The sequence below is a fragment of the Atractosteus spatula genome, chromosome 14, assembly GCF_055471065.1.
Source record: "Atractosteus spatula isolate fAtrSpa1 chromosome 14, fAtrSpa1.hap1, whole genome shotgun sequence".
Classification (NCBI taxonomy): Eukaryota; Metazoa; Chordata; class Actinopteri; order Semionotiformes; family Lepisosteidae; genus Atractosteus; species Atractosteus spatula.
The window spans coordinates 15,785,415-15,797,973 of NC_142719.1; the positions used below are offsets into that span (position 1 = coordinate 15,785,415).

A 12,559-nucleotide genomic window follows, 5' to 3' on the forward strand; every position below is an offset into this window, starting at 1 on the left:
ACCTGTTTTAGCTGCTCAATAAATCGTACTTACAGTAAGTCACCGCAATGTAACAAACACCTGACGCACAACCCAGATCACACAATTCCACAGCACATGCTCTGCAATAGGTCGGTCGTTAAAGGGTCCGGCCAGTCTTCACTCTGCACTACTGTCAGCTGCTTCTGCTGCAGTGAGCTCAGCTGTATTTACAGTGTGCTGATGGTTTCAAAAGTACCTAATATTTGAGTGTCTGCAAGAAGTACCAACAATGCAAACCACAGTCTTGACTAAAAAGCTTTTTTCGGCAGTAATCTCAGGATTGTTTCACAGATATTCTCACGCCATACGTATGCTGAGGAAGACAGAACAGTTAAGTGCTCAAGCACAGGATCAGGAACCAATCAAAACCATCTAGGCCCAGTTTGGTTGCGATTTAACTGACTAGATGGTCTCACCCAGCCATTTCTTGAAGGATCCAGGAAATTTCCAAATCTCCACTTCAGCGATAAAGGACTTTACTGTGGATCTGAACTACACCTGCATTGTCTGGGCTGACATCTGCATCTACACACTTTCAGCCAATTCAGGCTCTGGAACACAGGAAACTTTGAGAATCTGCCTGTCTCATAAAGAGTTATTGCCTTTTAGTTCTGGATCAAAGATCTATCATGGGGGATTTATAAAAATCCAGAACTGTGCACGGGTAAAACTGTGTCAGTACATCAGTATGTATTTAATGGGGAAAGATTTGAGAATCCTGGTTAAAACTCGGTGGTCTTTTGTTTTGCAGAAACTCTGTGGGAGCTTCTGCAAAACGCGATATGGATTACATCACTGTCTCCATCCTTCTAGGCCCCTCCCAATCCAACTGAGGGAGGAAGAGGAGCAGGTTTTGTCCCAGAAATACCTGCTGCCTGATGGAATCACAGCGCTGGAGGGCAGAGGCAGTGACGTAATCCGATTCCTGCAGCAAGCACCTTTGAAACAGTCCTGCAGAGACAAAAATAATCAGCAAATCTTAAATCAAAATTGTAGGTTAGTTTCCCTTGAAATGTCTATGAGCCCTTGCACAAAGAGTTAATACATGGAATCAAAAGCAGAAAACAGTGCTATCTGGCTTGAAGTGTCAATTTTTATTTGATGAACAAGCTCCACACAGCTCCACCCGCGTGAACTGCACTTCTGGAAAAGGATTAGGATTAAAGTAGGCAGAGGATCGGGATTCAGGATGGTGGGGGTAAGTCTCAGCTGTCTACGGCTGAGAGCGCAGCTTGGTTCGATCTGCCAGTCCTGGCAAGAGTCAGGAAGTGGCAGGGGAATCCTTGCAGGCTCGTTGCTGAGTGAAAGGACAGGCACCTGTAGCATTTCAGCTTCCTGCCAAGTCATTTCCGTGGTTTTTCATTGTAAGAAGGACAGATGCTACAGAGTCTGAGTTAAGAGAGCTGACTGTTTGATCTACTTGAAGAGAAATGCAGGACGGGCGTGAAAAAAAAACAAAAAACATTGAACCAACCACCAACCAAATACTGCAATAAAGGTAATTTTGTTTTTAAAGTGGAAGTACATATAAATGTAAATGCAGTATTCACAATCAACTATGACCATGTTTTTGCTTCAACGTTAAATAGATCCTAAGGCAAGAATGGTTAATAGTCAGACTACAGGTTCTAAACATACTGTACACCAGCTGCTCCAGGTAACCAGCTCTGCTTGCTTTATAAACACTCTGGATCTGAGGTACAGAAACCATTTATGAAAGTTTACAATGATACACTCTGCTAATTCTAACTTCCATCCTGTGATTTTCCCATGCTCCTGTCCTGTTTTGTACAGATTTCTTCACATCAGACCAGACCCCTCTGTGTGCTTTACCATGCTTCTATCATGATTTCATGATTCGACCAAGCACAGGACGAGCTGTATGATCCGGGCATTGCAGGCTCCAGGCTGGGTCTTGTCAGTAGCTGACTGTGCTGACTGCGACAGGGATTCCCCAAGCAGTAGAGTAAACTTGGCCAAGCAGGAGGGAGTAGAAATAGTCACCCAGGATTGTCCAGGCTCTCAGCAAACGCAACAACCCCTGCGGCCTCCTGGGCACTTGCTGGACACTGGTGCTATCGGTTATGGGATGACCTCCTCCTCCAAAGATCAGCAATCCTCCGGTACAGGGCTGTGCTGCCTGTGACGCGTTCAGGACAAGTGGCTCGAAGGCCGGCGTGTCGGAGGAGCCTGCCTACACTTCCTCATTCCCTCCTGTGTGAGGTCTCGCGGTTCGTACCCGTGATCCAGGAGACATGAAGAACACACAACTGGCAACCCACAAATCAGATGGGAATATAAAAAGCTAACAATCGGGAGCTCAAAATTTAAAAAAAGTCACTACATCTCCTCTACCACGGTGAATTTTTACAAGGTTTAGATCATGCTTAGGGATTAGTGCTGTTGCGTTCCGAAAGGCGCACTCTGATCCTTCTGCCGCTAATTAAATGGGCTTGATCATCATGGAGACCTTTTTCAGGGAGTACGAGCCGCCGCGGAACTCTGCCCAGTACACCCCATCCTGGTATCGGCTGCGGTAGTGCCCACCCCTGTACCACACCCCGTTCAGGTTAGAGTGGGCACACATGTGGTACCACCATCCACCCTTCTGGTAGTGGGCACAGTTTCCTGAAACAGATGGAAAAAAGGCAAGATGCACGGATCAGACAGGATATGACAAATGCTGACAAAAGCCGCTAAATTGACTTTCTAGGTGCCTACAAATCCTTTAAAATCCTCCAAGGCACTCGCAAAGTCAGCCGAGTGGAGATCTTCGGAATGAACAGTGAAAAACGAACCAGAGGACACAAGTGGAACTTGTAATGAGACCATGTGGAAGCACATTTATAAGAACAGGGGGCACTTCTTTACCCAGTGGGTTGTGGGGGTCTGGAACAAGCTTCTCAGCCATGCTGTTGCAGCCTGTACCCAGGTTTCTTTTAGAACACGATCCTCAAATCAATTAATTACCATCTACCAAACAGGCTGGGTGGGATGAATGGCCTCGACTCGTTTGTAATTTTTCTCAATCTTTCTCTTTTTTTATGTTCTTAATGCGTACGGATGGACGGCTACTGCACTCCTTGAAATCACAGCAAACCAGCTCGGGTTTTCTGGCTGCACTTCAACATAAACGTCAGCCTCCTGCCCGACTGCTGTGCGATACTGGAGTCCTAATTGTACGAGCCTGAGCTCTGGTTCTCTATCTGATGGCTCATCCCACCAAAGACAGAAAGGGAAAAATCACATCCACATTGTGCTGCTGTTTTTCTCGGTGGGATGCTGGTTCTTGGCTCGGCTTGCTAGGGAGTCAAACCATAGCTGCAGACAGTGTAAGAGCCAGCCTCACCAGTGTAAGCATCACGGTCGCGGTCCAGAGTGGTAAAGGCCTTGTTGTTGTGCCAGGAGAGGGAGTCGCCCGCGTCGCCTTGGTAGCTGCCCAGCCGCAGGCGGTACCAGTCGGTCTCCGGCTCTAGGCGGAAGCTGTCGTACTCGGCGTAGACCTGCCGGCCCTGCCAGTCCTCCAGTGTCACGCGCAGCCGGTAGTCGCCCTGAGCGGTCAGCCAGTACAGATGCTCCAGCCCCAGCCAGTACTCCCCACCCAGGTTCCCGAAACCTTGCTGGAATGCACAGAGGGGAAGGCAGGCAGGTGGCGTTAGCATTTCATGAAACATATCTGAGAAAAGGAGACCTTGAGGTGTATGGTTAAGCTAAAGAAGACCTGGTGGGTGCAAACAATTGAAATCATTTTAAGCTTGGCTCACTAGCATGGTCTGGAAGAGGATGGCATAAGCCTCTCCCGCACACCCCCTGTCAAGGCTGTTCACCCTTCCACATGCTGGGAGCTCCACAGTGCCTGACAGGAGAGTGAGTGCTAACTGGAGGAGCTGCACGTCTCTCAGTGACATCACTGCAAGCTGCACAGTACCTGACAGGAGAGAGAGAGAGTAAATTGGAGGAGTAGTGAGACTGTCTGTGATGTCACTGCCAGCCAGCTGCTGAGAGAACCTGGCTGACTAATCCCATCTGCCTGGTCACAGTCAGTGGCCTCTATGAGTCACCAGCTCATGATGTCTTAATCACACACTTCCACTCCAAGAAAGTGACTTTACTGTCTGGAAGCTTCTCTTCTCTTTTCAAAGACTCAGATGATTCATTTTCTAAAACACTGATTTACACAGACAATCAGACACTGCTCATGGACAGACCCCTCACCTTATACTGCTCCCAAGTGCGGAAGAAGTTGACCGAGCCATCCTGTCTTCTCTGGATGACAGTCCAGCCCCCCTGGGCGTGGCTCTGCTCGCACCACACCTGCACCAGGTGGTTGGTGTCGAGAGGCCGCAGCAGGTAGATCCCACTCGTCGTCTCTCCAGACTCCAGGACGTGTTGACAGTCACGCCAAGGCCCTGCGGAGGACAAGAGGAGAGACAATCACTCACAGTTCCATAGACATTTTGTTCTTCCTTACAAAAGCATTTTCCATGATGTATGCATCATATATCCTGCAATGCTTTTTGGATTCATTGGGTTTAACAAAGCAAAAACATATGTCAATAAATATAAGACAAGACACAATGAGCTTGAAAAAGACTTTACTTAACATTCAAACTACTTTTCTCCTCTACATAATAACATGGGGTTAAAGCGATAAAAAAAGGCAAAAAGAAGGTATGGATACATAAAAGTGTAGATTTAAACCAGGGTATGTTATGTTAAAATTGTATAATGTGCTAATAAGTACTCATTTGGAATGTTGTGCACAGGCTTGGTCACCATGTTACAAGAAAGATTTTGTTTCTGCAGTGGATATGCAGTGCTGTGGGGGTACTGGGACTGTAGATAACGATGCCCTGGGATACACAATGAGATAGGAGAGAGACAACTGCAGTTCTGACTGATTGAACAGCACCCAGCTTGTGTCAGAGGTCTAAGGTCGTACTGAGTAAGTTACCAAAGCAATTAACAGGCCATCTACTGCTGGAATTCCCAGCCACCCCTTCTTTGCTCATGGGAATAGCCAGTGTGTTTATGCTTTCCCAAGCCTAAACCAGACTCTCTTTCTCACCACAGCCTGTATAATCACAGGTCAGGGAACGAAGGGCCTGCTTTCACTCTGACAATCGACAGTTTGGGAACCGGCCTCCAGCCTGGCCACAGAGTTCACTAAGAAGGGGCGTCCCCTGCTTTGTTGCTGCTGCTGCTGCCTGTTTTTCACATTCAGTCACAAGATTTTGAGTAATCCACATGCCACAGATCTCTTTGGGTCACCCTAAGTGTTTCTCCCTAGGCCCTTTTAGCCTTTACTATAATTAACCACTGTGCTGCATTTTCCCATTTCTGCGTTAAAAACCTCAGTAGTAGCAAGATGGAACCAGCAGGAAATCAAGGCAAATCAGTGTAAAGTTCAATGGGAATGGGGAGTGGTCCAAACAGGCCTATAACAGGACCGAGATGGGATAGCGGGCATGACTGTGCTGTACCTGGGGTTTTCGTGATGGGATAGCTGATGTAGGGCCTGTCTGTGGGGTTGCTGGGGGCAGCGCCGGCAGAGGGTGGGGTCGCTCGTGTCCTCCACTGGCTCCCCTCCTGGGTCAGGGTGAGGCTCTGGTCTCTCTGGATGTCTCGTTGCTCCTTGCTGCTGTTCCAGGCTCCGGATGGGGAAGCGGGCACCACTGTGACCTGCGGGGGCAGCGCCGAGCTCTTCTGTAGAGCACAGGGGACAAGGCGTGAGAGCCAGGACAAAACAGCTAGCTTTCAAATAGTTGTGATTGAAATGCCTCATGGAGGTGGCCCAGGGTGACAGGATGCCACATTGGTTAGCATCGCTGCCTCGCTGCTCAGGGGCCTCGGGTACAATTCTGGACACTGGATGTCTATCTGTGTGGAGTTTGTATGTTCTCACTGTGGCTGCTCTTCAGTGGTCAAATCTTAGATATTTGTGATAGGTTTGTGACTCCCTGGGATTAGGCTTGGCCACCTTTGTTATATTATATACTTACTGTATATTCTTTAAAATACTTCTTAACCCTGTAATACTTAATTTTATGCATGAGCCAGGATGGATATAAAAGCATTTGATTATTTCAGCATTTACAGCATATCAGACCGAAATGTTCTGTTATGCAACTGTTGATCTGTTAGGCAACTGGAGCCTTACCTCCATCATCAATAAAATATGTCCTTTATTCTCAAACAATTAACAAACTGGCAGACAAATAAGAAAAGCGGGTTTAGAACTGGAAAAAAGACCCATCGAGTTCTAATCGCAGTGTTGGGAGAAATATTTTCATTTATGGTCTGAAGCTCAGTAGCGCCCCCTACCTCCGGAGTCGGGTCGTCAACAGCGGGCAGGCAGTGCCTCTCCAGGCGGGCGATGAGCAGACTCTGATTGTTGACGACAGAGGCCAGGGCGGCGTACTTCCTCTCCAGTTCTTGGAAACTGGCCATCACCTGCAGCACCTGGGGAAGGTCTTCCAGATATGGATATGAAGCAACAGTCTCTGCGGCTTGTGTTGCAATGTGTTTCCTTTCTTCCTTTCTTTTTTTAGGTAAATTATATTTGTTCTCCTGCAAACTTCTCCATCAGTACTGATCTGTTTCAGTCACCATTAAAACCAAATCTATAATTAAGGTCCATTGCTTAACTCAAGACATAATGCTAAGCTCTTTCAAAAGAGTTCTTTTTGTTAAGGAATAATACAGTATTACCGCAAATACTTAGCCCACAGGTTGTGTTCTGCAGCTTTCATAGTGATATTTCATCTGAGACTCCTCAATTAAGAAAAGGTTAATTAAGGCCATTTAAGTCACTAACGGATTCAATTAAACATCAGCCTGCTAAAAAGTTCTCAAAAGCTTTCGGTTTCAAATAGAACAACCGAGCTATGATATTTTAATGTTTCCTTAAAATCTGCTTATAAGCCCAGTACCTTTATGGCAGTAGAGACTACTGTGGCATGGTGGCCACTAGCAGGCTTGGAATGATGTCGGTAAGAGATGCACTACTCCTACAATTAGTGATGACTCTCATCAGGCGCTGTGGAGCTGACAGTGATATCACTAAGAGATGCACTGCTCCTCCCATCGGCACTGACTGTCCTGTCAGGTGCTGGGGAGCTGGCAGTGATATCAGTGAGGGATGCACTTCTCCTCCAATCAGTGCTGACTCTCCTGTCAGGCGCTGTGGAGATGGCTGTGATATCAGTGAGAGATGCACTGCTCCTCCAATCAGTGCTGACTCTCCTGTCAGGCGCTGTGGAGATGGCTGCGATATCAGTGAGAGATGCACTGCTCCTCCAATCAGTGTTGACTCTCCTGTCAGGTGCTGTGGAGATGTCTGTGATATCAGTGAGAGATGCACTGCTCCTCCAATCAGTGCTGACTCTCCTGTCAGGTGCTGTGGAGATGTCCGTGATATCAGTGAGAGATGCACTGCTCCTCCAATCAGTGCTGACTCTCCTGTCAGGCGCTGTGGAGATGGCTGTGATATCAGTGAGAGATGCACTGCTCCTCCAATCAGTGTTGACTCTCCTGTCAGGTGCTGTGGAGATGTCTGTGATATCAGTGAGAGATGCACTGCTCCTCCAATCAGTGCTGACTCTCCTGTCAGGCGCTGTGGAGATGGCCGTGATATCAGTGAGAGATGCACTGCTCCTCCAATCAGTGCTGACTCTCCTGTCAGGTGCTGTGGAGATGTCCGTGATATCAGTGAGAGATGCACTGCTCCTCCAATCAGTGCTGACTCTCCTGTCAGGCGCTGTGGAGATGGCCGTGACATCAGTGAGAGATGCACTGCTCCTCCAATCAGTGCTGACTCTCCTGTCAGGAGCTGTGGAGCTGGCAGTGATATCAGTGAGAGATGCAGTGATATATGCACTGCTCCTCTAATTGACACCGACTCTCTAATGTGTCTGCAGATGAAGGGTGTGACAGTGGAGCTGTCCTCTCTATCTCTACAACAGGTCTTAAAATGCGGCCTGAAAAGGCCTCCCACCTGGGCAGTGGCATTGAGGATGCGGTTCTCCAACTGGCTGGTCTCCAGGGACTGGTCCTTCCTCTGGATGATCTCGTGCAGCAGCTGGGTGTGCAGCTGGACAATGCGGGAGCTCATGTTGCGGCTCTCCTTGCGCAGCAGCTGCACCTCGCCGGCCAGGCCGCCGCCCACCTCCACCTGCCGCGTCAGCTGCTCCAGCCGGCTCCGCTGCCGGCCCACCTCCCCCCGCAGCTCCCCCAGCTCCGTCCGGTTCAGGCCTTCCTCCTCCCCGCCGGCCCCCCTCACGCTCAGGCACAGCGCCCCCGTCAGCCGCTGCTGGGGGACCACGAAGGTATAGGAGCACCTGCCGCCCGCCGCGGCCTTTGAGTCCGAGGAGCGGGACTGGCGTTTCTGCGCGAGGGGCTCGCCACCCTTTTGGTCCACTGGCTCACTGCCCGCGAGGACGCCGCCGCTGAGCACCAGGAAGAGAAGCAGAAAAGACGCGGCCTTGTGTGTCCACTCCATCTCGCTGCACACAATCCAAGCAGGACTTCCGCTGTCCCAGAGGATGGATCTGGGGAGAACAATTCAGAATCCGTCAGGGTTGATCTGTCAGTATTTATAGTCTAAAGAGCCCTGGAGAATTCCAGATTCCCGCTCCAGACCTCTGAGCACTATTCCTACAATCAGTGCTCCACAAATCAGCAGGCAGCCACAAGGCATTACATGATGGCTGTCAGCTCCACGTTTGCCTGGAGTTACTGTAGGACTCCATGTTCGCCAATTACATTTCCCTCTTAAATGAACAATTGCGCCTTTGCTAAATTAAGTATGATTATTCAGATTTACTGTATGCTGGTGTACACAATGGTGAAAACAGAACAATGTTCAAAAACACCATTAGACCAGGAGAGCAGAGCAGAGAGATCATGTAAGATCATGTATATTGCCACCTGGGGGAAACCAACAGCAAAACAGAGTACATTTATGTTGTAACCACAGTAAACCACTGGGAAAATACCACGCACTGTGGTAAGCCTTTACAAGCAATCGCAATTTGGAAATTAAGCGTAAACATGATATCAGAACACTACTAGTAAGTGATGTAAAAAATATACATTATGTATTCATTATGACTCTTTTGATGGGTGTCTCAATATCAAAGCAGCCAGCTGTATTAGGCATGCAGCTTGCTGGCTCTGCACACAGACCAGCTGTTACTTTATTGTGCTCCAGATCTTTACTCAGGCACACAGTGTGAGTCAGATCTGCAGACAGGGGCCAGTTAGCAGGTCATTGCCAGTGTCAGTACAGTCAACACTGTAAATACAGGAGAGACTTTAGGGACTGTGCCTATCCCCATTAACATCATTTAATCACTTAACCTTCTAAGAAATTGTCTTTGAGCATAACCATCAATCACAAATACACCTAGGCTTCCAGCTCATTTGTAATGAATCTTTATCCTTGTTAATTAAGTCAATTAACAGGCCTAATATCTTTCCAAGAGTGCAAGGAGAGAATCCCAGGCTAATGGAGAAAAAACATGCAAAAAGGCATACAAGACAGCACAGATATGGCAGATAGTGTTGCTTCCTCACACCTGTGAGACCTGGGTTAGATTCTGACCTACTGTGTGGAGTATGCATGATCTCCCAGTGCTCATGTGGGTTTTCCATAGTTACTTTGGATTCCCTGTCTCCCAAAGGCACACGCTTAAGTTTGATTGGCTACTCTAGGTTCTCTACACTATAAGATACACAATAAAAAAGCATCTTCAGTGAAGTTATTGGTTTTAGTGTACATTCAGAAAAGTGTTGTCTAAAAATCTGTTTAAAACACAGATCAAAAGCAGCATTTGCAAACACTTTCCATGGTACTTAAATAAGTATCTTCAGCATTCTCTCTTTAAAAGCCCTTAGAATCTACAGATTTCTTTTTAAGACTGAAAAACACTTGAATATTCAATCATTATTCAATAATTTGAATTTAATGACAAAAACACCAACTAAAGCTACACTAAAGTTATCACAGTGCATCACTGAATTTCCGGCTGGCATTGTGATGAATCTGAAGACACGTTACTCTTACCCAAGCAGCTGTGTGGTCGATATCTCGTCTTGCAGGGCTAAGTCTCCCACGATGTGCGCTGGTAAGTGCTGGTCGTCCCGTGGAAAGGCTGCTGTTACGGAAATCTCCCAGCGTCGTCGGTACCTGGGCCTGAGTGCTAAGTGACACTGTTGCGATCCCTCAGTCTGGGCTCTTGCGCTCCCTGGTCATTGACCGCCTGGCTCTGTCCTGGAGGATAATTGGATCAGGATGACCACTGCTGAGGCCACACAAGTGTCCTCTGCTCCCAGCAATTGGGTGGGAAAAAAAACTTGTGGACAAGGACAAGCTTAGCTTCTCTGCAAATTAAAACTTCTTTTAATCAGTCAGCAGGTTAAAGGCCAGCTCATTAAACAAATAGACAGAGCAAGTGACCAAATCTCTTTCTGAAAGAGGAACAAAAGGATAAAATATTGTAAACCTCTTTGCAGCGTGATGCTGGCTTGTCCAGATGTCCTGTCTGATTTCTGCAAGAAGGACAGAGGGAAACAGGATGCAGCCTGGCAGATCTGCCCTGGTTGTCTTTCTGCTGTCAAATGACTCCCAATCAAAGACACTCGCAATTAATGTCCAGAGCTAACGACCTCCCTCCACCTTTATCTCTCTTAACCTAAATTAGCCCCTCTCTCTCTCAAGCCCACTACATCACATGTTATACTGCAGGGCTCTGTGAACATAAACTCAAAAAGGACAGATGTTTGCAAAGGAGCACCAGAATCCAATAGGAGGCAAATTTAAGACACGTAAAGCAAACACTGAGACTTAAAATATATGCAGTACATATTAAAACAGGTACACTAGAATAGGAGGATTGGTTGCAAATAACATTGTAACACACTAACACACATCTTGCATTCTAATCTGAATGATTTTACTAAGAAAAAAATGACAAAAGCTGAAGAATCACTCCTAAACTTACAAGAGAATCTTCTTTCAAAAGCTTGCAAATTGAATCAGTTTCTAGTATTTATCATTATTGTAGTGTTTGTTCTGATTAGATAACCCAATACCCCAATGACTCTTAACCTCACCTCAATCATCCCAGCGGAGACAGGGCTGTATCTCAGCGCTTCCCAGTGGATAATAAGGGGTTAGTTAGCCCTGCTGAGCTCTTCCTGGTATGCAGTAATTGGAGGTGGGGGCGGTCACTGGACAGTCTTTCCTGCATGTCTGCTAAGGCCTGTCATTAAACTTGTAAGTACAAGCTGACAGATTTTTTGTAGTGAATTTAAATCTGGAGGAAACTCCAACTCCCCATCATCTAATCTCAGAGTAGGCAACCCTAGTACTTCTACTTCATTGCACATTTTTGATCCAGGTTCCAGCTAATCCTTAATTATGTAAGTGATCTGCAGCATCTGGTGTAATTGAGGAATCAAGTATCAATTCAGTAATTAATGCTGGAAGACGTTAAATTAAGTAAGAGGAAAGCTTCCCCCTAATCTAACCAGGATCTTGGCATCCATGTGATTTTTTCTTAGACTTTTTCAACTGACGATCTCATGGCACCTCTCGTAAAAGCAGGGATGTGAGCTCTGGTGACCTGGTCAAATCCACTCTGAGTCTGAACTGTGTCGCTCTCCCTCGATTCAACAAGTGAAACAACTTCTCTCTCCTCTACCTGATCTGTTGTTTTAGAGGGGCTGCTTGTACATACCAGCTGCATTGTCATATCTTTGTTCCAAGTAATCTTCAAATTCCTATATTTAACAAACCACCTGTTAGACTGATCACAGAGAAGTTGGCTTAAGTCTCTACTTTCAGTGATGTACAGTAGCCATATCACCCTGCAACCCGCAACCCGCAACCCACTGAAGCTCAGCAGGTGTGAGCCTGGTCAGTACCTGGATGGGAGACCTCCTGGGAAAAACTAAGGCTGCTGCTGGAAGAGGTGTTAGTGGGGCCAGCAGGGGGCACTCACCCTGCGGTCCATGTGACCTAATGCCCCAGTATAGTGACAGGGACACTATACTGTAAACAGGCGCCGTCCTTTGGATGAGATGTAAAACTGAGGTCCTGACTTTCTGTGGTCATTAAAAATCCCAGGGCGTTTCTCAAAAAGAGTAGGGGTGTAAGCCCGGCGTCCTGGCCAAATTCACTGTTGGCCCTTACCAATCATGGCCTCCTAATAATCCCCATCTATGAATTGGCTTAATCATTCTGCTCTCCTCCCCACTGATAGCTGGTGTGTGGTGAGCTGCCGTCGCATCATCCAGGTGGGGCTGCACACTGGTGGTGCTGGAGGGGAGTCCCCATTACCTGTAAAGCACTTTGAGTGGAGTGTCCAGAAAAGCGCTATATAAGTGTAAGAAATTATTATTATTATAAAAGCTGCTGAACAGGGGCTCAGCGGAAGTAGGGTTGAAACCCTGCAGTCCTCTCACCATGAAAAAGCAGAATGAAATTCACAGCGACCGGCTCGTTCCTCCTGACCAGATTCATTTCCCTCTGTCC

General features: G+C 47.2%; 1 protein-coding gene across 1 annotated transcript; it reads right to left on the reverse strand.

Annotated features, from left to right (window-relative positions):
• Positions 1-1,101: 1,101 nt before the first annotated feature.
• Positions 1,102-10,122, reverse strand: angptl6 (angiopoietin like 6). The gene is made up of 7 exons (XM_088932586.1): positions 10,088-10,122; positions 8,018-8,570; positions 6,346-6,483; positions 5,505-5,727; positions 4,237-4,430; positions 3,371-3,641; positions 1,102-2,649 (listed from the first exon to the last, which is right to left on the reverse strand). The coding sequence occupies exons 2-7, from the start codon at positions 8,519-8,521 to the stop codon at positions 2,465-2,467; spliced, it is 1,515 nt and encodes a 504-aa protein (XP_088788712.1). The 5' UTR covers positions 8,522-8,570; positions 10,088-10,122; the 3' UTR covers positions 1,102-2,464.
• Positions 10,123-12,559: the final 2,437 nt, after the last annotated feature.